This window comes from Bos taurus, chromosome 13, assembly GCF_002263795.3.
Source record: "Bos taurus isolate L1 Dominette 01449 registration number 42190680 breed Hereford chromosome 13, ARS-UCD2.0, whole genome shotgun sequence".
NCBI classification, from domain to species: domain Eukaryota; kingdom Metazoa; phylum Chordata; class Mammalia; order Artiodactyla; family Bovidae; genus Bos; species Bos taurus.
The window spans coordinates 11,194,800-11,217,006 of record NC_037340.1 but is presented as its reverse complement, the minus strand read 5'-3'; the positions used below and the strand labels follow the sequence as shown (position 1 = coordinate 11,217,006).

Below are 22,207 nucleotides of genomic sequence, written 5' to 3'. Positions count from 1 at the left end.
TTTTCTGTATTCTATTTAATACTGCAGGGAACACCTTTTCTATAAATTCATGTCTACCTTTCTAATTATTTAATATTATCGTATTATTTGGTTAAAGTATGAGAACTTAAAAAAGGTCTGTGATCTATATTTCTAAACTATTCTTAGGAAAGTTTATATTATTTTACATTCCCACCTGCAGATGTATAAAGTAGCCATTTTTCTCAAGAGAAAATGAAAACAATTGTTTTATTCCTAACCCTCTGTCTGCAAACAGTGACCATTATTAAGTGCTTTTCATTGTATTCCCCCATGTTTACTATTTTAAACATTGTGAAGAGGGAACAAAAGTTATTGCAGCAGTGAATAATCTCATGATTTTCTAAGAAGAGCTTTAAATTTTGCAGAGTCACCTTAAAGCAAGAAGAAGAGAATAGAAGAAATGCCGATATGTTATGTGAAAAAATGATGGAGCATTTAAGAAGAAAAGAAGACGAATATAGTAAAGAAGTTGAAGTGAAACAGCAACTAGAACTCACTTTCCAAGCGGTAGAAGTAAAACTGAAGACTGAGAGAAATAATCTGAATCAGGTAGAGTAATCTTTGGTGAAAATTTCAAATTTCTAACACTATTTCATCAATATTATTTATAATACCCCCTTTTTAAAAAATACCATTTTATTTAGTGTTGTACCATTTATTTTGTGTCATTTTGTTTAGTGTTACAGGAAATTTTAGGTTAATTGTTAAAAACAAAAGAAAAGAAATTCAAAATTCCCAAAGTAACAAGGCTAGAAATAAGAATTGTATGATCCTGACATGCTGGGTGCACTTTTTCGAGCAGAGGGAGGAAGAGGTCATGTCAGTAGTTCACACAATAGATCCTGAGAAACCACAGGGTTGAGAATGGTGTAGAAACTGGAGGTTAAGCTCTCAGCCCACCTCAGGCAACAGATCCTTCTGCCTTGAGGGACTGTTGGTGAGTGAATAGGTCTAGAAGAGAAGGGGCACTGGGAGGGACCATCGTGCCTAATTTTACATAAAGTTGCCTCTGGCCTTCAGTCTGGCACGTGGCTGAGGGTTGTGGACCCCCCTCCCTCTGTGCCAGTCAGCCCTCCAGGCCACATGTCCCATGAACAGCTCAGAGCTGGCTCCAGCTTTCCCAGCTGCGTTCTCCCTCACAGCAGAGTCCTCAAGGACAGGTGTTAACTGACATCCTCAAGAGGTGCAGGAATTTTTTTCCAGCAGTTGGTAGACACCAGACACTCTTGAAGTTGGTTGTCCTTCATTTTGCAGAGTTCTCAAGTGGCATCTCAGAGCAGAGGAATTTGCTCCCACACCGAAATCCCTCTCAAACATGGACTGGGTCCCATCCCCGAGGTCCTAGCAGTAGATCTCCCACAACGAAAAGCTCTCGGGAAGAGCTCGGGAAAGTAGTATTTGTAATTCAGATCCATTTGTCTAGAGCAGTCAGGTAGTGACATAGGATGGCCTCATCCAAGGAGAGGCCTTTAATATTTTCTATAGGAATTGATCTCAAATCTTTTGTGACTATCTCAGAGGAGCCAGGACCCTGATTGTGGTTTAGGCAAGGAAGACCATGTGTGGTCTCCCATCGACTGCGCTACCCGACCAAGTCCCTCTGCTCTGGAGTGAGCGTGTCGGTCACTCCACGCACGTCGTCACCTTCAGTGTCTGAATCAGAGTCCGTTCTTGGCTCCACTGTCATTTCTTTAATATCCTGTCAACGACCTTTTCACATCATTTACTGGTTTTCATTTTGTAAAAACTGCGACATCAGTTGTAAAAACACTTTTGAACACTTTAAAAAGTTGTTTCTTTAGAACAACTTATAAAAGTGCCCCCCTAACCCCCCACACACACCAAGGCGGGGGCGGGGGGGAAACTCTTGCTACTAATAATAGATATTCTGGGTTTTGGTAATGATTTCACTTCCTCGATTGATCATTAGGTTAGTTTCTCACTTCCCTGATGGTAAGGAGGAAACTATAGGCAGTTCAGAGACCACATTTTGTGTGTCATTCTTCTGCTTGTGAGAACATGAGCACTCTGCTCTGTGAGTGTCCTGTTTCAGTACAGGAAACTTTTGAAAACAGTGATAGATATGGCATAACATATATTTAGTGATAGTTATTAAGTGTTTTTCATTGTATTTTCCCCGTCTTACTATTTCAGACATTATGGAGAGATAATGAAAGTTATTGCTGCAACAAATAATCTCATAGTTTTCTAAGAGCTTTCTAAATTTTACCTTATTTACCATTAGTGTATGTACCATGAATGAAATAGGAAGCTTATTTTGTATTGATATGTTTGTACTAGAGACATGTGGTTTGATGTAAGAAGACTAGTAGAGTCCAAAGACCTGGCGAAAAGGCTGCAGCTTACTCGTATTTTTAACTTTTTCCTTTCCAGAATCATTATAGCTAATGAGTTAATTAATGTTTGTAGAAGTGCTTAATACAGTTGTCAATAGGTGTAATTCTTGTAATTGCCTATTAAAATGTTAGAAGGTAGCATATTCTCAAGGAAAAACTTTTTGTACAAAATGTAGTCTATTTATACAGAGTTAAGGCTCTTACTGTGAAGTAGATGTATAGGAGGTATCAGATGCAGTGTTTATAAACCTAGCAAGTGGTGGTGTTTATTGAATTATAGTTGATTAACAATATTCTGTTAGTTTCAGGTATACAGCACAGTGATTCAGATATATATGTACATGTGTGCATGTATATTATATAAATGGGGCTTCCCTGCTGGCTCAGACTGTAAAGAATCTGCCTACAATGCAGGAGACCTGGGTTCAATCCTTGGGTTGGGAAGATCCCCTGGAGAAGATGGAGAAGGCAATGGCACCCCGCTCCAGTACTCTTGCCTGGAAAATCCCAAGGGCAGAAGAGCCTGGTAGGCTGCAGTCCATGGGGTCGCTAAGAGTCAGATACAACTGAGCGACTTCACTTTCACTTTTCACTTTCATGCATTGGAGAAGGAAATGGCAACCCACTCCAGTGCTCTTGCCTGGAGAATCCCAGGGACGACGGAGTCTGGTGGGCTGCCATCTATGGGGTCACAGAGTCAGACACAACTGAAGTGACTTAGCAGCGGCAGCGGCAGCCTGGAGAAGGAAATGGCTACCCACTCCAGTATTCTTGCCTGGGAAATTCCATGGACAGAGGAGCCTGGCAGGCTATATAGTCTACAAGGTCGCAAAGACTCAGACATGACTCAGTGACTAATACACATACACACTCACTCACACACACGCTCACATGTACACACATATTCCGTTTCAGATTCTTCTTGCAGCATATTAAGTGTAGTTCCTTATGTTGTACAGCAGATCTCTGTTGGTTATTTTATATCTACTAGTGTGTATATGCTAATCCCAACATCCTAATATATCCCTCTCCTACCCCGCTTTCCCCTGTGGTCACCATAAGTTTGGTTTCTGTGTCTATGAGTCTCTTTCTGTTGTGTGAATAAGTTCATTTTAGAGTCTACATATAAGCAGTGTGATATAATACTTGGCTTTGTCTGACTTACATCACTTAGGGTGATAAAGTCTGGGTCCATGCCTGTTGCTGCAAATAGCATTATTCCATTCTTTTTTATGGCGTACTAGTTTTCCATTATATAAATATTCCACGTCAGATGCAATTTTTAAGTGTAATCAGGTCTATGAATCTTTTATTTGAAGCCTTCTGGGTTTGTTGTAGTTCAGAGAGAAGCCTTTCCAGTTCTGAGCTTGTTGAAAAGTCTCTTGGGATTTCTTTTTGACTTTCGTGGATTCGTTGTCTTCCATTAAATTTTTGAACCTTTGGGAATTTATGCTGGTGTAAAGTCTGAGGATTGTGTTGAACCTTATTTGTTCCTGTTGGAGACACACTTGGTGCAGTCTTTTCATTGTGTAAACATACAAGTTAGTCTTTCATTTCAGAGGAAATCATGGAATGTCACTTTACTGAGTACTAGCTAAACATCTCCTTTGTTTCACTTAGGTTTCTGATAGTTGTGAAAAAGCAAAAGACCTGTTGCGCAAAAACCACATGCTGCAGGAGGAAATTGCCATGCTAAGACTGGAGAGAGACGCGCTGAAAAATCAGCACCGGGAAAAGGAAGAGAACTATTTTGAGGACATTGAAATTCTCAAAGTAAAGAATGATGACCTTCAAAAGACAATAAAACTGGATGAGGAAATGTTAACAAAGACTGTATCCCACTATACAGGCCAGCTTAATGCTCTGACAGCTGAGAATACAATGCTAAACTCTAAGCTGGAGAAGGAAAAAGAAAGCAAACAAAGACTGGAAACGGAAGTGGAATCCTACCGTTCCAGACTGGCTGCTGCCTTACACAATCGTGATCAAGGTCAGACATCAAAAAGAGACCTGGAACTTGCCTTTGGGAGAGCAAGAGACGAGTGGTTATGCTTGCAGGACAAAATGAAGTCCGATGTGGCTAATCTAAAAGATAACAACGAGATGCTTTCCCAGCAACTATCTACAGTGGAAAGTAAATTCAATAAGCTGAAAATCAAGCTGCATCACACGAGAGATGATCTTAGAGAAAAGACTTTGATGTTAGAACATGTCCAGAGAGACCTAAACCAAGCAGAGGGTCAAAAGCAGGAAATTGAACACGTGTATCGGAACCAACAAGGCAGAGTGAATACATACCTTGGAAAGCAGGAATCCTTAGAGGAGAGATTATTTCAACTCCAGAGTGAAAACATGTTGCTCCGACAGCAACTGGACAATGCACGAAACAGAGCCGACAGTAGAGAGAAGACGGTCATTAGCATCCAAGACCAGTTTCAGCAGATCGTGAGAGAACTTCAGGCCAAACGTGAGAAACAAGGTCTGATGCTGGAGGAACGAAACAAGGAGTTAGTCAAGGAATGTAATCATTTAAAAGAGAGAATGTGTCAGTACGAAAATGAGAAAGCAGAAGGAGAAGTGAGTATCCAGAAGGAGAAGTATCTCAGATTTCCTGAAAGAAAGTTCAAAGTGATTCTTGATTCTGGCTAAATGTTGAATCTAGTTGAATATAAAAAATACACAGGCTGTGAATCTATGGTCTCTAAACCAGCCTAAAAGCATACCTTGTATCCAGCAAATAAAAATTAGACCGAAGAAATCCTTTACTTTGAATAGGGACATTGTGTCATTTGTGAAATGCTAAGAGATTTAGTTCTAAATTGTTAACGTAGACAGGTACTAGTAATCTACTCTTTATTAAGGTAATAATTTTAATCTTTATGTTACCACATTTCAGTATCATGATGAAGCAGATAAATGAAATGCTCAAACCTGAAATGAATATTTTGAAATGAAGCTTCAGTTACCTGGATTATCTTGATAGTCAATTCCAGGTTTCCCAGAGGCTATATTTTGTATACCGTACTTTGGCTTCAGTAGCTTCTCATAGCTTTTTGTTATATTTGTTGGTACAATTTTATTTTTTATTCATGTCAGTTTGAGTTAATACGGGAAACATTTTAGCCTTGAATCATTTGTTCTTAAAGCCTCTCAACTCTTCAAATGCATCTACTTATCATTAAATCGTAATTTGGGACTCAGGTGGTGAACTTTAGCAAAACTATTCTTGATTTAATCTTCCCACTGCTGTTTATGATTTACTTAACATTTTTACAAACAATTTGCTCATAATTCTCATTTTAAGTATCAATTACTATCATTTGAATACAAGCTTGTCGTCTAAAAATGAAGGACGGCAGGATTCATGAGCAGCAGGAATGGACTGAGTCAGGGAGAGGGTTGTAGGAGCTGCGGTCTGGAGGCAGGTGGAGGCCAGGTTGTCGAGGCTCCTTGAAGGCCATGGGAGCAACCTCATTTTTTAAATTTCATTTTTCTTTTATATTGGAATATGATTGATTTACAATTTTGTGTTAGTTTCAGATGTACAGGAAACTGATTCAGTTATACACGTATCCATTCTTTTTCAGTTCCTTTTCCCAGGTAGGTGACTACAGAATACTGAGTAGAGTTCCCTGTGCTCTCCAGTAGGTCCTTACGGTTAGCCAAGGGCAAAGGTGGGGAGGAGGGATAAATTAGGAGTTTGGGATTAACATAGACACCCTACTAGGTATAAAAGAGATAAGCAACAAGGGAATGGCCCCATTTTTCTGCTGAGGTGGGAATCTATTGGAAAGATCTGAGCACTGGTTGGAATCTGTGAAGATCTCTGAGTTAATCACAGCTTCTAGTAAAAAAGGAAAATGTTTCCACAGTGCGGAATTTTCCACCACTTGTCCCACCTTCACGCTCATTTCTTTCTGGACGTGAGGTGGTGACGCTCTGCAGATTTATTGGGAGGGGCAGGGCGTGGACAGTGGGGCCGCATCCTTTGAGTAACTTAACGTCAGGAAGGCTGGAGGGTGGCCCCTTCTGTGTCTGTAACTAGATTCAGTGAGGAGGGAAAAGAAGGTGAGTTGCTGTCTGTGGCGATAGTTTTCAAAGTCCATATGTTGGAGTTATCTGTTATTAACATAACATAATAGTAAAGTGATTTGATAAACTCAGTGACAGAGCATCTTATTAGGCAGTGGTGAGACAACTTCAACAAGAACTGGATGACGCTGTAAAAAAGCAGTCTGTGTCGGAGGCTTCACTGAGGCTCACGTCACGTTATTGTCCTAAGTTAGAAGCTGAGGCTCAGGATTTGAAGAACAATTGTAAACTACTACAACCACGTCAAGTCACAAGTCAGGTATGTTTGAAATTGAACGTGTTAACAGTTAATATGCAGGATAAAGTGTTTTAGGACACTCATTTTCATGGTCAGCTTTCTTCTGTAATTTTGTTACAAGTAACTTACTACAATTTTCTTATTATCTTTATAATGCATTCGTTTCTTAAACTCAAACTTTCATCCTGCCATTTGCATTATGTTGTTTTTTTCTTATATTATTTACCCTTAGGAAGGTTGAGAATTGTGCCTCATTATACACACAAGTTGAGAGCCTTTTTTTTCTTTGAAACAATACTTTTTAAAGTGATAACTGTATTACCATGATGAGGCAAGCCAGATTAAAGTCATTAATTTAATGGAACGTTCAGAATATTATCATTTCTCATCTTTCCTTTTGTGAATGGCTGTAGAGTTCTGTATATATTTATTTCATGGATTTCAGAATAACTTCTGCATAAAAGGTATTATACAAACCAGGTGAAGTTTAGGCATTGCCTTCTTTCATTTTCATTTTAAGTATATTGTAAAAGCATGGAGGTATTCAGATGGTGTAGAATATGTACATCCAAACTAGAGAATTAAGAAGATTATCTGGATCCTGCATTGGACTGGATTTTTTAAAAGCTATTGAGATATAACTGACGTATCATAGAATTCACCCGCTCAACATGTGTAGTTCAGTATCTCTTAGAGAGGTGTAACTGGTGACTACAGTCAATTTTAGAGCATTTCCATCACCCCCTAAAAGAAACCCTGCATCCCTTAGCCGCCACCCATGGCCTCCCATCTCCCTCAGTCCCAGGCAACCCCCAGTCTAATATCTGTCTCTCTAGACATGCCTGTCCTCGGTATTTTATATAAATGGAATCATGCAGTATGCTCCTTTGGGATTAGCTTTGCTCATTTGATGTCATGTTTTCACAGTTCATCCATGTGATAACAAGTATCAGTTCTTCTGTTTCTGTTGGTTGTCAACAGTAAGCTAAGCCATGTATCCATCATCACTAGATGGAGCTTTGGGTTGTTTCCGCTTTGGGGCTATGAATAATGCTGTTGTGGACACTGATTTCCATGATTCTGTGTGCACATGTTTTTATTTCCCTGTGGTTGGATCTTATCCTCAGAGTTAGCTGGCTGATTTCACCTTTCCTTGGCCCTTGCTCAGACTGTCCTTTCTGTCTTTACAGTTTCTTTTCCTCTTGGGTAGTCCTTCATTATTTCAGACCTGGCACCCGGTCTCTCCTCCTTCATGGAGCTTTCCTGACTATCCAGCTCTTTGAGCCTTTTCACATCAGCGCTTGTTACCTAGGCTCTGAGGAACAGTTTAGCCCCTGATTTTACACTATTGACATTTCTTCCATGAGGGGGAATCTTGGCTAAGTATACATTGGTGTAACAGGGAATATTTATTGATGTGCATAGCACTTGTCTTGCATAAATGGACAGTAACAAAGGATTACAAGAATGAGGCATTTTTTGTTGTTGCTGTTCAGAAGAATGTGTGGATCATCTCTGTAAACTGTTAGGAAATGGGATTTCTTTAACTTTGCAAATAATTCTGTTTGGAATGCAATTCAAATTAGCAAAACGTCTTTGTACTTCAGAAAAAGGCTTATGGGATTAGAATCCATATTTACAAGATTTATGAATTAGAGTCTTATTCTCATAGTCTTCTTTTGGAAGGGATTTATTAACTTAGCCCTGCGAAGTCACTTCAGTCATGTCCGACTCTGTGTGACCCCATAGACGGCAGCCCACCAGGCTCCCCCGTCCCTGGGATTCTCCAGGCAAGAACACTGGAGTGGGTTGCCATTTCCTTCTCCAATGCATGACAGTACAGTATCCCTCAAACTTCTTTAAAATCCTGGGACATTAAGATGGGGGGAGGAGTAAGAGACATTCTACTAAGAGGTGACTTGTAGTCATTTTATGGAGGAAAGATAGAAAAATATTATTGTAGGACCATAAAAGAGTGTAAAACCAAGTGCAATTGTTGTGTGACAAAGATGACAGTGAAGAACATATTTTGTGACTCTTGGTGGTGAGAACATCTTTCTTGATTCTCTGAGTAATCCCTGGTCCTACATTCTACAATACAGATACCATCGTATTTATTTCATCCTGGGTTTGAGTTAGGCTGTGCTCAGTCCACTTTCTTCACTAGCAAACACTATCTTTATATTCTTGAAGACTGATGATTTTCCAGCAGAGCTGGAAGCTGCATCTTCAAAAGGTCTGTACCTGGATGCAAAAAACCAAGTTTTTCAACAGGAGTTATTATCTATGAAACTAGTGCAAAAGAAATGTAAAAAACTAGAGAGAAGAGAAAGAAGTTGGAGCAAGAAGTAGTGATCCTCAGAAGTCATATAGAAGTGAATATGATAGAACACAGTCAAGTAGAGCAATATCAACAGGAGAGTGAAGAAAGAGCGAGACAGGATCTCGTAGAGAAATTAAGAGAAGTCACCATGCTTTGCAGATTACTTTGTTGGTCTGTCCTGTGCTTGAGTTCACTCTCCCTGCACAGTACATTTTGGATGTATGCAGCGCAGGTGTTTCCTCTGCCTCCCTTAGAGCAGTTAGTTTTGTAGATTTCTGGAAGGAAGGGGGGCGCCTGTTTTCCCTTTTAATATTTCAGTTTCCATCACAGTTATCACTAAATTGACCTTTCAGAATGATTCTCACTAGAGAATCCTTTTACTTATAAGACCAATTGGTAAAAAACAAGACCATTAGGAAGAAAAGAAAATATTGTGGTTTAGAACTGGTACCATCCTCTTGAATTATTATCTTGTTCAATTTTTAAAATTTTAAGTTGATCCTCTTATTCTTTGAATTATCAGATTATATAAGTACTACTGTAACAGTGATTCCACTTTAATTTTATAATTCAGATTTAATTCACTTCACATTAACAATAATTATTTTAAACTTCCGCTCTCTCTTTTTTTTTTTCACCTTTGAAATCACTCTCTGAATCACTGACTCAAAACTAAAGGGAATAAATGTAATTTTCCAGGTTAATGATTATTTTAAAAATGTTATCTTTTTCAATTTGCCTTAGACACAAGCTGGATTTCAACAGATGGAAGTCAGAATTAAAGACTTGGAATCTGAACTCTCCAAAATGAAAAGTTTGCAAGAAGATTCTAATAAAGCAGAGTTGGAAAAATATAAGCAACTCTACCTAGTAGAATGTGAACTTATAAAGTCATTGGAAGATAAACTAGACAAGTAAGTCAAAACACAGAATCACAGAAACGAAATTTAGTTCATTGATTTGTCTCTAAAGCCTAATTTTTATAGAGTGGGGCATGAGATTCGTAGGAAGGGAAAGCTAACTAGATGGCCACTGCTAAGGGGGAGCCCTAAGACCGACTGTTAGCACTGTGTCAAGGCTTCCCACACTATGTACAGGCGTGCTTATGAAACAGGGGAAATGAACACATGGGTTAGAGGCAGGGTAAGTCACAAAGTGGCTAAAAGTAATGTAGTGACCCGACTGAGGGGTGTGGAGGATGGAAAGGGCAGATCCCACCGGTAGTGCCCAGTCCAGGCTTCCCCACTATCTGAAAGCAGAGCACTCCTAGGAAGCCTTTCAAAAGCCAAAGCAGCATAAAGCAAAGAAGCAGGGACCTGAGGACACATTCTGCTAGTCGATACATGAAATGAATATGCACAAGTGAAGCACAGGTGCTCCCAGACGGGGCTTAGGGCTGTGGCGACTTGATGCTGAGATGTGGGGTGTGGCTTCCCGGGAAGGAGGTCAGTGGGGCCAGTCTCCCTGCTTGGGGAGCGCGATGCCTCTCACTGTAAAACGTACACTGAACACTGTTTAGAGTTTTGGCTTTTTAAATGAGACCAGAAATTGTCTTCAGATTTTTTTATTTTTTTGATCATCAAAAACAGGTACTGACATAGGCCCTTCGTAGAAGTGAAGTAACATAAAGTGAACTTTGGAAAAGCAGGGGATACTTGTAATTGTTCCTGGGGCTGTTTTAGCTCTTTTCAGCCTTAGCCTTTGACTTTCTCGTCCTCCCTTGAGATTGTGGCTCTAGGTGATTCCTCAGAGCCAAAAGCTGAATTTCTCTGAGGTCATGAGTGAAACATGTATACAAGGGTGGTGAAAGGAAGCACTTGAACGTGGCTTTGTGGCATGGGGTGTTTCTTCATCCCTGAACTGTTTCCTGGAGGCAGGTTTGTCCCAGAGGCAGCAGGTGTCCGTGTGAGGCCACCTCCCTTTCTCTCTGATGCCCTTTCTCTCCTCTCCCAACTGTGCCTTGTTACTTGAGGAGCCCCAGACACATGTGTACTTCTTTAGAGCAAGGTTACAACTGTTATTGTTTACAGGAGGTCTGCTCTGTGTTTTCAGTGTTCAAATAATTTAATGGGAATTCCATTTACTATATGGCAACTTAAATATGCAGATAATTTATGAAAACATGAATGAAATTGGTGTTTTCCATCTTACCCAGGACTCACCAGAGGCTGGCAGTGGTCAGCGCCAAACTTCAGGTGGAGAAGCAGCAGAACAGATCTTTCTTCAACACTGTTAGCACGAGGCCAGTCCTGGAGCCCCCTTGTGTTGGAAATTTCAATAATCCTTTAGTGCTCAACGGAAATCTTACTCCAAGAGCAAACTTAAGGTTTTCTACCTCAATTCCACGCCCTTCGAATAATAGCATGGAGACTTACTTGACCAAGGTTAGTTCTATTATCTTTTTTCCACTGGGTTTCAGATTTCTGATATTAATGATCCTTGTTTGTAATTTGGTGAACTTCTGAGTTATTTATTTGACTTATGCACACTAAGTAAAAGCTGTCATTAACTGTGCTAATCAAGGAAACATTTAATGATTTTTTTGGTCCTAGATCTCTCGTTTTTAAGAGATACTTTTTAAATTTCTTGAAAAGCTGCATTGAAATTCTACTTTAGAAATGAAATCTTATTGCCTAGTAACTGAAAGTATACTTTAAAATGTTTGACTTTCTAATTGATTTCACTTTGGCAGTGGTTCATAATCATTTCTGAGCTTTGCTGCACCCACCGCAGTTTATCTACCCCTAAGCATAAGTGAAAAGGCAATGGTACCCCACTCCAGTACTCTTGCCTGGAAAATCCCATGGACAGAGGAGCCTGGTAGGCTGCCGTCCATGGGGTCGCGAAGAGTCAGACATGACTGAGCGACTTCCCTTTCACTTTTCACTTTCATGCATTGGAGAAGGAAATGGCAACCCACACCAGTGTTCTTGCCTGGAGAATCCCAGGGACGGGGGAGCCTGGTGGGCTGCCATCTACGGGGTCGCACAGAGTCAGACACGACTGAAGCGACTTAGCAGCAGCAAACATAAGTGAATCACTGGCATCTAAACACTAACCACATATGGATGTTTTTTTATTTGAAAGAATCCTAGATAAATCCTTTTTATGAATTAAACAAACTTGTAATACTAAATCAAAAGATTAATTTCTGGTTTTAGGTTAACATCTTTTGTTATTTTCTTGTACAAGAGTATGTCTTTAATTGCTATTTTACTTATAGAATTTTGATTTAAATTTCTAAAAACTATCGTGCTGAGCAGTTGTAGAATGATTCTAAATTTGTAGTTAATGCAAACATTTAAAAATTATAAATGAAGCTCACTTTATCTCTATCTTGACATCATCTGGATGGATGGTATCTAGGATAGCAATAATGGGGAGTCTTTAAATTGCAACCAGTTTTCATTGTGTAATCATTGTGGTTAAAATATCCATTTCAGTCAGCGCACACGGGTTTATCGTTTTGATGGTGTTTTCGTGATGTTGGTGATGCAGAGAAAAGTAGCCCTTGTTAAATGCAATCTCAACCTCTTTTCTCATTTGGCTTCTTGCCATCATAGAAGAGCAACCTAAAGTTTCTTCGACAGCACTGCGGCTATGTTGGGTCTTAGTACTTGAGAGCCGTGAAATTGGAGGATGTGCTTTAGCTGTGCAGTCACAGCGGGCCTCTAAACACTTCATCCCAAGTCAGATACTTCCCCACGCAGGCCTAAGGGGAGGAAGCAAATGCTTGACCCCCGTCCCAGACATAGGCAGCCTACTGCACACCCAAGTTCACAGTACTGTGGGCACCGACATCTTTTCAAAGAAGAGATTTGGGACCAAGCAAGCACTTCTTAGTTCCTTGTCCCAAACTCACCTGTTAGATAAATCTCCTCTCTTCTCATATGGAGGGTAGGAGTATAAGTCTTCACCTTGAAACTTCAGGCTGAGGAAATGAAGTTCAACTGTAATTTCTGACCAGATTTAGATTATAATTGAGATTACACTCATGCTTTTTGTATAAACTAATGATGACAGCTTGGATAGAAGTATGCTAGACAGTAAAGACGGATAAGGCGATGGCACCCCACTCCAGTACTCTTGCCTGGAAAATCCCATGGACGGAGGAGCCTGGTAGGCTGCCGTCCATGGGGTCGAGAAGAGTCGGACATGACTGAGCAACTTCACTTTCACTTTTCACTTTCATGCATTGGAGAAGGAAATGGCAACCCACTCCAGTGTTCTTGCCTGGAGAATCCCAGGGACGGGGGAGCCTGGTGGGCTGCCATCTATGGGGTCGCACAGAGTCAGACACGACTGAAGCGACTTAGCAGCAGCAAACATAAGTGAATCACTGGCATCTAAACACTAACCACATATGGATGTTTTTTTATTTGAAAGAATCCTAGATAAATCCTTTTTATGAATTAAACAAACTTGTAATACTAAATCAAAAGATTAATTTCTGGTTTTAGGTTAACATCTTTTGTTATTTTCTTGTACAAGAGTATGTCTTTAATTGCTATTTTACTTATAGAATTTTGATTTAAATTTCTAAAAACTATCGTGCTGAGCAGTTGTAGAATGATTCTAAATTTGTAGTTAATGCAAACATTTAAAAATTATAAATGAAGCTCACTTTATCTCTATCTTGACATCATCTGGATGGATGGTATCTAAGATAGCAATGATGGGGAGTCTTTAAATTGCAACCAGTTTTCATTGTGTAATCATTGTGGTTAAAATATCCATTTCAGTCAGCGCACACGGGTTTATCGTTTTGATGGTGTTTTCGTGATGTTGGTGATGCAGAGAAAAGTAGCCCTTGTTAAATGCAATCTCAACCTCTTTTCTCATTTGGCTTCTTGCCATCATAGAAGAGCAACCTAAAGTTTCTTCGACAGCACTGCGGCTATGTTGGGTCTTAGTACTTGAGAGCCGTGAAATTGGAGGATGTGCTTTAGCTGTGCAGTCACAGCGGGCCTCTAAACACTTCATCCCAAGTCAGATACTTCCCCACGCAGGCCTAAGGGGAGGAAGCAAATGCTTGACCCCCGTCCCAGACATAGGCAGCCTACTGCACACCCAAGTTCACAGTACTGTGGGCACCGACATCTTTTCAAAGAAGAGATTTGGGACCAAGCAAGCACTTCTTAGTTCCTTGTCCCAAACTCACCTGTTAGATAAATCTCCTCTCTTCTCATATGGAGGGTAGGAGTATAAGTCTTCACCTTGAAACTTCAGGCTGAGGAAATGAAGTTCAACTGTAATTTCTGACCAGATTTAGATTATAATTGAGATTACACTCATGCTTTTTGTATAAACTAATGATGACAGCTTGGATAGAAGTATGCTAGACAGTAAAGACGGATAAGGCGATGGCACCCCACTCCAGTACTCTTGCCTGGAAAATCCCATGGACGGAGGAGCCTGGTAGGCTGCCGTCCATGGGGTCGAGAAGAGTCGGACATGACTGAGCAACTTCACTTTCACTTTTCACTTTCATGCATTGGAGAAGGAAATGGCAACCCACTCCAGTGTTCTTGCCTGGAGAATCCCAGGGACGGGGGAGCCTGGTGGGCTGCCGTCTATGGAGTCGCATAGAGTTGGACATGACTGAAGTGACTTAGCAGCAGTAGCAGCAGCAGACAGTAAAGAGAGATCTGTTGCGTGTTTTAAATTTTGTTCTAAATAACCCAAAATGTGGATAATTCATTGTTGACTGATTTTAGTTAACCAGGTTTTATCTGGAGAAAATGAACATCCTTTTAAGGACAAATCTCTTCAGTTTTGGCCTGCTGATTCAAATAAAGATTTTTTCCTTCAAGTTCTCTGTCCTGTTTTTAAAAAATATTTTTCCTTTCTAAATTAACTATATCAACTGCTACAAATAGGAGTTTGATATTGATTTATTCTTATTTATGCATTTAAAGTGCATAATTTAGTTAGAAAGTCATGTCATGCCACAAGCACTGTTCAATTATATAGGAAGGATTTATATATTCATTTTGTCTATGTTATAGTTAAAAATCTATGTGTTTTTTCTTTACCTGAGAAAGTAGCTGGCCCAGGACTCAGTAAGAATGCCATTGGCTTTGTTACTTCTTTTGTAGAGTTAGGAACTTTGAGTAAATCAGTGAGTCTCATACCTTACAAAAGTTTTTTTCTGCAAAGATGATTTGGGAGAATGGCCTTGAAACATGAATAATACCATATATGAAACGAGTCGCCAGTCCAGGTTTGATGCGCGATACTGGATGCTTGGGGCTGGTGCACTGGGACGACCCAGAGGGATGGTACGTGGAGGGGGGAAGGAGGAGGGTTCAGGATAGGGAACACGTGTATACCTGTGGCGGATGCATGTTGATATATGGCAAAACCAATACAATATTGTAAAGTTAAAAATAAAATAAAATATATTAAAAAAAAAAAAAGAAAACAACCTTTCTTCTAAAAAAAACTTCTGCGTGGAACCGTGTTACATAAAGTGGAGACAAGTATAGAACCGTTTAGCTCAAGAGTGGGCAGAGCCCCTGCAGCTGGGACTTCTCTGTTCCTCAACCCTGCAGCGACCCCTGGGGGACCTTCCCCTTCTATGGGACGTAGTTCGGAAACTAACACTGATGAGAGAATCCTTCTCGCTAAACGTCTTCAGAATTAAGTCTTGCTGGCACGTTGTTTTCTTGTATATAATTTTCTCACCTTTCTTTGTTTTTGTGAAATGGAAAAGTTTAAAGAAAATCACAGATGTGTTCTCCTTATTAACATTCGACTCAAACTACTTCCTCTATTTGAACAGGATCCTCACCTAGAAATCAAAATAAAGTCTCGGAAGTACATATTTACGCCAGGAGCTTTTAGGGGAGAAGATAGTAATCTTGTGGGTCATTCCGAGGATTATGGGTCATTCCCTAATTCTTTGAAATTATGTGTACTTGATAGACTGATATTTATTGTACTTTTTATCAGATTAATCTAAATAGCATTCCATATATATGTTCTGTGTTATCTATAAGCAGAATAAGTAGGAATTCATTTTCTTTTATTTGTGTGATTTTTTTCCTACTGAGGTAGTCTTCAGGTTAGGTCTAGTCTCTAAAAGTATTATTTAAAAGTCACATTTAATAAGTTATAAACATATAACTTGTTTATCTTAAAGATAAATATTTGACTTATTTCAGATGCGGCGGGAGTTGGACAGGAGTATAGCTAGAGCACTAAGAGAAGGTATGTTGCCAAAATGTATGAATTAAATTTAGACATTGATTTCTGAAATACACTGTAAACAATAAATGGCGTCTCTTTCCATTGTTTGGATAACAGATGCTGTGTTAAATATTGTTTTATATACATAGCTAATGAAAAATGTGAAAGCGTGAGCAGTCATAGTGAAAAATATCCTTCTCCATTTATCCATCATGTACCATAGCTTGAGAAACAGTCTCTGAAGGTCTGTGTATTTCTTTTTATTTCTAGCTGTATCCTTCTTCTACTTCCTCCATCCCTGTGGAGCTGTCTTCCTACACCCTGACACGATTCTCAGAAAACGTGCCGCTCATCAGCCTCTCAAGTGTCTGGTAGTGGTTAAGGCTAGGAAACCCAGACTCGAGCAGTCACGTTTGTGTAGCTGTCACTTGGTGGGTGACTTTAAAATTTCTCTGTCACTAGATACGTCACCAGTTTATCTTTTACCCTCGGGAAATGCTCCAAACACCCACGTCAGTTTGGGTCCTGCCAAAGTAGTTGGCCTTATCTCTTTACCAGCTTACTCTGCCGCTTAGCTCTGCATCTAACCAGCCAGACTGTGTAGGATCCCACAGATTCGCTTGCTCACCTCCGGTCTCTGTACGGGCTTCTCCCCTCTGTCTCTTGCACTTTTTCTTGTCCTTCAGGTAGCTACATACATATCACCTCCACCAGAAAGCTGGCAGTATTGACACAAAGCTGGCTTCCCCTCCTGAGTGTTCCTTGTGCCGTCTTTTATATCTTAGTATTTGTGACTCTGTATGGAAATTGCCTGTTTGTCTGTTTTTCCAGTTTGGGGCATATCATTTTTCAGGGTGGACTGGGTCACCTTCATCTTGTAATTCCAGTGCTTGTCACAGAACCTTTGCATGAATACATGAGTATTCATCATTTCACTCAATTGCATGAGTACATGAATGAAGAATGAGAAAACCAGGAGCTCTGATACTCAGCCCCACATGCGACCATAAGCAGATTAGAAAATTGTACTCTTGATTAGTATTTTGTGTTGTGTCATCTATAGATATATTTCATTTTTCAGAATACTAGGAAAGGTCTCAGGGTTTTTTGTTTGTTTGTTTACTAATCTTAGTTAACCCAGGTGTTTTAGGTAAAGAATATAATTCTTCCCTTTTCTTTCAGTTGATCCTCAGTTTGCATCTGATGCCTTTGGAGTGTCTTCTCGAAGATCTACAGATGGGTCAAATGTGTGTGATGACCTACTTTTGTAAACAGAAGAACAAGATATACAGATTTGGAAGGAAAAATACATGATTCAGAAAGATAAATAGTAAAAGTTTCTCTACTGGACCATTTCCATGCCATTTCGTTGTTTCCCATTAAACATGATGAGAAAATCTTTATTAAAGGAAAATATTTTTGTATTATGTGTGTATGATGAAAATTTATATAGCATTTTAAGTGATGTTTCTCTGCATCTAACTTACTTTTTAGCAGATTTAAGCATCAGCACTGTTGAGTTTTCCATATTCTAAGTGATAGTGTTAGTCACTCAATCGTGTCTGACTCTGAGACCCCATGGACTGTAGCCCACCAGGTTCCTCTGTCCATGGAATTCTCCAGGCAAGAATACTGGAGTGGGGAGCCATTCCCTTCTCCAGGGGATCTTCCAGACCTTGAGATCAAACTCGGGTCACGTGCATTGCAGGTGGATTCTTTACCATTTGTGCCACCAGGGATGCTCTTTACAAACTCACGCTGAGCCCTAATACCAGCTGTTTAAACAGCACCCAAAGAGCCAGACTTGTCTTTAATTTTTAGTGGTGTTGATTGATAGCTTTTTTTATTTTCCAGTTTTTATCACTATATCTAGACCTAAAGATTTAGATACTGCTGTATGGCTTCCGTCAATGTTTTGATGTATTACAGTTGTTAATAGTGGCATAAAACTTGCTATATATAACTTTAAACACAGATTCATAGGCATTTCCTCATGGAGAAATAAGATTTGCCTGAGTTTTTGCCTTTTAAATGAATTAACTTTTTATAATTTTTGTTTTTAATTAGAGGATAATTACTTTACAATATTGTGATGGTTCCTGCCAAACGTTGACCTGAATTGGCATAGGTATGCGTATGGCCCCTGCCTCTTGAACCTCCCTCCCACCTCCCTCCCCATTCCACCCCTCTAGGTTGTCACAAAGCACCAGCTTTGGGTTCCCTGCATCATACAGCAAATTCCAAAAAGACACATGTACCCCAGTGTTCATTGCAGCACTACTTACAGTAGCTAGGACATGGAAGTAACCTAGATGTCCATCAACAGATGAATGGAGAAAGAAGCTGTGTATTATTCAACTATAGAAAGGAATGCTTTTGAGTCAGTTTTAATTGACTTGATTTACTTTTGGAGACAGTGTTAAAATTAGAGAAAGTTCCTCTCGATAAATAAGATTTGCCTAAGACTTTTCACCTTATCTTTACCTATCTACCAATCTATCTATTTTTGCTTTGCTTTTTGGAAAAAGTCTTAGAAGACTTTTTTTTTGGAGAATGCACCAGACAAACAGACATTATCACAAAACTCCCCTAACTCCCATATATCCTCCTAAGGTACCATTTATCCTTCCTAAATGTTATTTGTTCTCCCATAAGTGCCTCGCTCAAGTCACCTGTTATTCAGAAGATGCCTTTTTCTCCTACTCCCTATCATTTATGGAGTAGTATATCAACTCCCAGTAATTCCATTAATGCTGAAGAAGCTGACGTTGAATGTTCTATGAAGACCTACAAGACCTTCTGGAGCTAACACCCAAAAAAGATGTCCTTTTCATTGTAGGGGACTGGAATGAAAAAATAGGAAGTCACGAGATACCTGGAGTAATAAGCAAATTTGGCCTGGGAGTCCAAAATGAAGCCAGGCAAAGGCTAACAGAGTTTTGCCAAGGGAGCGCACTGGTCATAGCAAACACCCTCTTCCACCTACACAAGACAAGACTCTACACATGGACATCACCGGATGGTCAATACTGAAATCAGGTTGATTACATTCTTTGCAGCCATTCAGGTATGACCTAAATCAAATCCCTTATGATTATACAGTAGAAGTGACAAATAGATTTAAGGGATTAGATCCGATAGAGTGCCTGAAGAACTATGGACAGAGACTCATGACATTGTACAGGAGGCAGTCAAGACCATCCCCAAAAGAAAGATATGCAAAAAGGCAAAATGGTTGTCTGAGGAGGGCTTACAAATAGCTGAGAAAAGAAGAGAAGCTAAAGGCAAAGGAAAAAAGGAAAGATGTACCCTCCTCAATACCAAGTTCCAAAGAATAGCAAGGAGAGATAGGAAAGTCTTCCTCAGTGATCAGTGCAAAGAAATAGAGGAAAACAATAGAATAGGAAAGACTAGAGATTTCTTCAAGAAAATTAGAGATACCAAAGAAACATTTCATGCAAAGATGGGTGCAATAAAGGACAGAAATGGTATGGACCTAACAGAAGCAGAAGGTATTAAGAGGTGGCAAAAATGCACAGAAGAACTGTACAAAAAAGATCTTCATGACCCAGATAACCACAAAGGCGTGATCACTCATCTAGAGCCGGACATCCTGGAATGTGAAGTCATGGCCTTAGGAAGCATCACTACAAACAAAGCTAGTGGAGGCGATGAAATTCCGGTTGAGCTATTTCAAATCCTAAAAGATGATGCTATTACAGTGCTGCACTCAATATGTCAGCAAATTTGGAAAACTCAGCAGTGGCCACAGGACTGGAAAAAGGTCCGTTTTCATTCCAGTCCCAAAGAAATGCAATGCCAAAGCATGTTCGAACTACCGCACAATTGCACTCATCTCACGCGCTCGCAAAGTACTGCTCAAAATTCTCCAGGCCAGGCTTCAACAGTATGTGAACCTTGAACTTCCAGATGTTCAAGCTGGATTTAGAAAAAGCAGAGGAACTAGAGATCAAATTGCCAACATTCAGTGGATCATCAAAAAAACAAGAGAGTTCCAAAAAAAACCATCTACTTCTGCTTTATTGACTACACCAAAGCATTTGACTGTGTAGATCAAAAAAAAAACTCTGGAAAATTCTTAAAGAGATGGGAATACCCAATCACCTGACCTGCATCTAAGAAATCTGTATGCAGGTCAAGAAACAATAACTGGACATGGAACAACAGACTGGTTCCAAATCAGGAAAGGAGTACGTCAAGGCTGTTTATTGTCACCCTGCTTATTTAACCTATATGCAGAGTACATCATACTAAATGCTGGGCTGGATGAAGCACAAGCTGGAATCAAGATTGCTGGGAAAATATCAATAATCTCAGATATGCATATGACACTACCCTTATGGCAGAAAGTGAAGAAAAACTAAAGAGCAACTTGATGAAAGTGAAAGGGAAGAGTGAAAAAGTTGGCTTAAAACTCAACATTCAGTTTGCATTCCCACCAGCAGTGTAAGAGGGTTCCCTTTTCTCCACACCCTCTCCAGCATTTATTGCTTGTAGACTTTTGGATAGCAGCCATTCTGACTGGTGTAAAATGGTACCTCATAGTGGTTTTGATTTGCATTTCTCTGATAATGAGTGATGTTGAGCATCTTTTCATGTGTTTGTTAGCCATCTGTATGTCTTCTTTGGAGAAATGTCTATTTAGTTCTTTGGCCCATTTTTTGATTGGGTCACTTATTTTTCTGGAGTTGAGCTGTAGGAGTTGCTTGTATATTTTTGAGATTAGTTGTTCATCAGTTGCTTCATTTGCTATTATTTTCTCCCATTCTTAAGGCTGTCTTTTCACCTTGCTTATAGTTTCCTTTGTTGTGCAAAAGCTTTTAAGTTTAATTAGGTCCCATACAGTGTGGAGATTCCTTAAAAAACTGGAAATAGAACTGCTGTATGATCCAGCAATCCCACTGCTGGGCATACACACTGAGGAAACCAGAAGGGAAAGAGACACGTGTACCTAGATGTCCATCAGCAGATGAATGGATAAGAAAGCTGTGGTACATATACACAATGGAGTATTACTCAGCCATTAAAAAGAATACATTTGAATCAGTTCTAATGAGGTGGATGAAACTGGAGCCTATTATACAGAGTGAAGTAAGCCAGAAAGAAAAACACCAATACAGTATACTGATGCATATATATGGAATTTAGAAAGATGGTAACAATAACCCTGTGTACGAGACAGCAAAAGAGACACTGATGTATAGAACAGTCTTATGGACTCTGTGGGAGAGGGAGAGAGTGGGAAGATTTGGGAGAATGGCATTGAAACATGTATAATATCATGTAGGAAACGAGTCGCCAGTCCAGGTTCGATGCACGATACTGGATGCTTGGGGCTGGTGCACTGGGACGACCCAGAGGGATGGTATGGGGAGGGAGGAGGGAGGAGGGTTCAGGATGGGGAACACATGTATGCCTGTGGCGGATTCATTTCGATATTTGGCAAAACTAATACAATATTTTAAAGTTTAAAAATAAAATAATTACGAATAAAAAAAATAAAATAAAAACTAAAAAAAAAAAACACAAAAAACTCAACATTCAGTAAACTAAGATAGCATCTGGTCCCATCACTTCACTGCAAATAGATGGAGAAACAATGGAAACAGTAAAAGACTTTATCTTTTTGGGCTCCAAAATCTCTGCAGATGGTGACTGCAGCCATGAAATTAAAAGATGCTTGCTCCTTGGAAGAAAATATATGACCAACCTCGACAGCATATTAGAAAGCAGAGACATTACTTTGCCAACAAAGGTCCATCTGGTCAAAGCTATGGTTTTTCCAGTGGTGATGTATGTATGTGAGAGTTGAACTGAAAAGAAAGCTGAGCACTGAAGTATTGATGTTTTGAACTGTGGTGTTGGAGAAGACTCTTGAGAGTTCCTTGGACTGCAAGGAGACCCAACAAATCAATCCTAAAGGAAATCAGTCCTGAATATTCATTGGAAGGACTGATAGTGAAG

The 22,207-nt window shown here is 39.7% G+C and overlaps 1 protein-coding gene across 1 annotated transcript in view; it reads left to right on the top strand.

Annotated features, from left to right (window-relative positions):
* Nucleotides 1–16,809, top strand: part of LOC112449367 (ankyrin repeat domain-containing protein 26-like) — a 101,674-nt gene extending 84,865 nt beyond the window's left edge. The window contains exons 21-27 of the mRNA XM_059892865.1: nucleotides 387–570; nucleotides 3,999–4,955; nucleotides 6,562–6,729; nucleotides 9,776–9,945; nucleotides 11,187–11,415; nucleotides 16,198–16,243; nucleotides 16,493–16,809. Of these exons, the coding sequence (XP_059748848.1) occupies nucleotides 387–570; nucleotides 3,999–4,955; nucleotides 6,562–6,729; nucleotides 9,776–9,945; nucleotides 11,187–11,415; nucleotides 16,198–16,243; nucleotides 16,493–16,797 (2,059 nt within the window). The 3' untranslated portion in view covers nucleotides 16,798–16,809. The remainder of the gene's footprint in view (nucleotides 1–386; nucleotides 571–3,998; nucleotides 4,956–6,561; nucleotides 6,730–9,775; nucleotides 9,946–11,186; nucleotides 11,416–16,197; nucleotides 16,244–16,492) is intronic.
* Nucleotides 16,810–22,207: the final 5,398 nt, after the last annotated feature.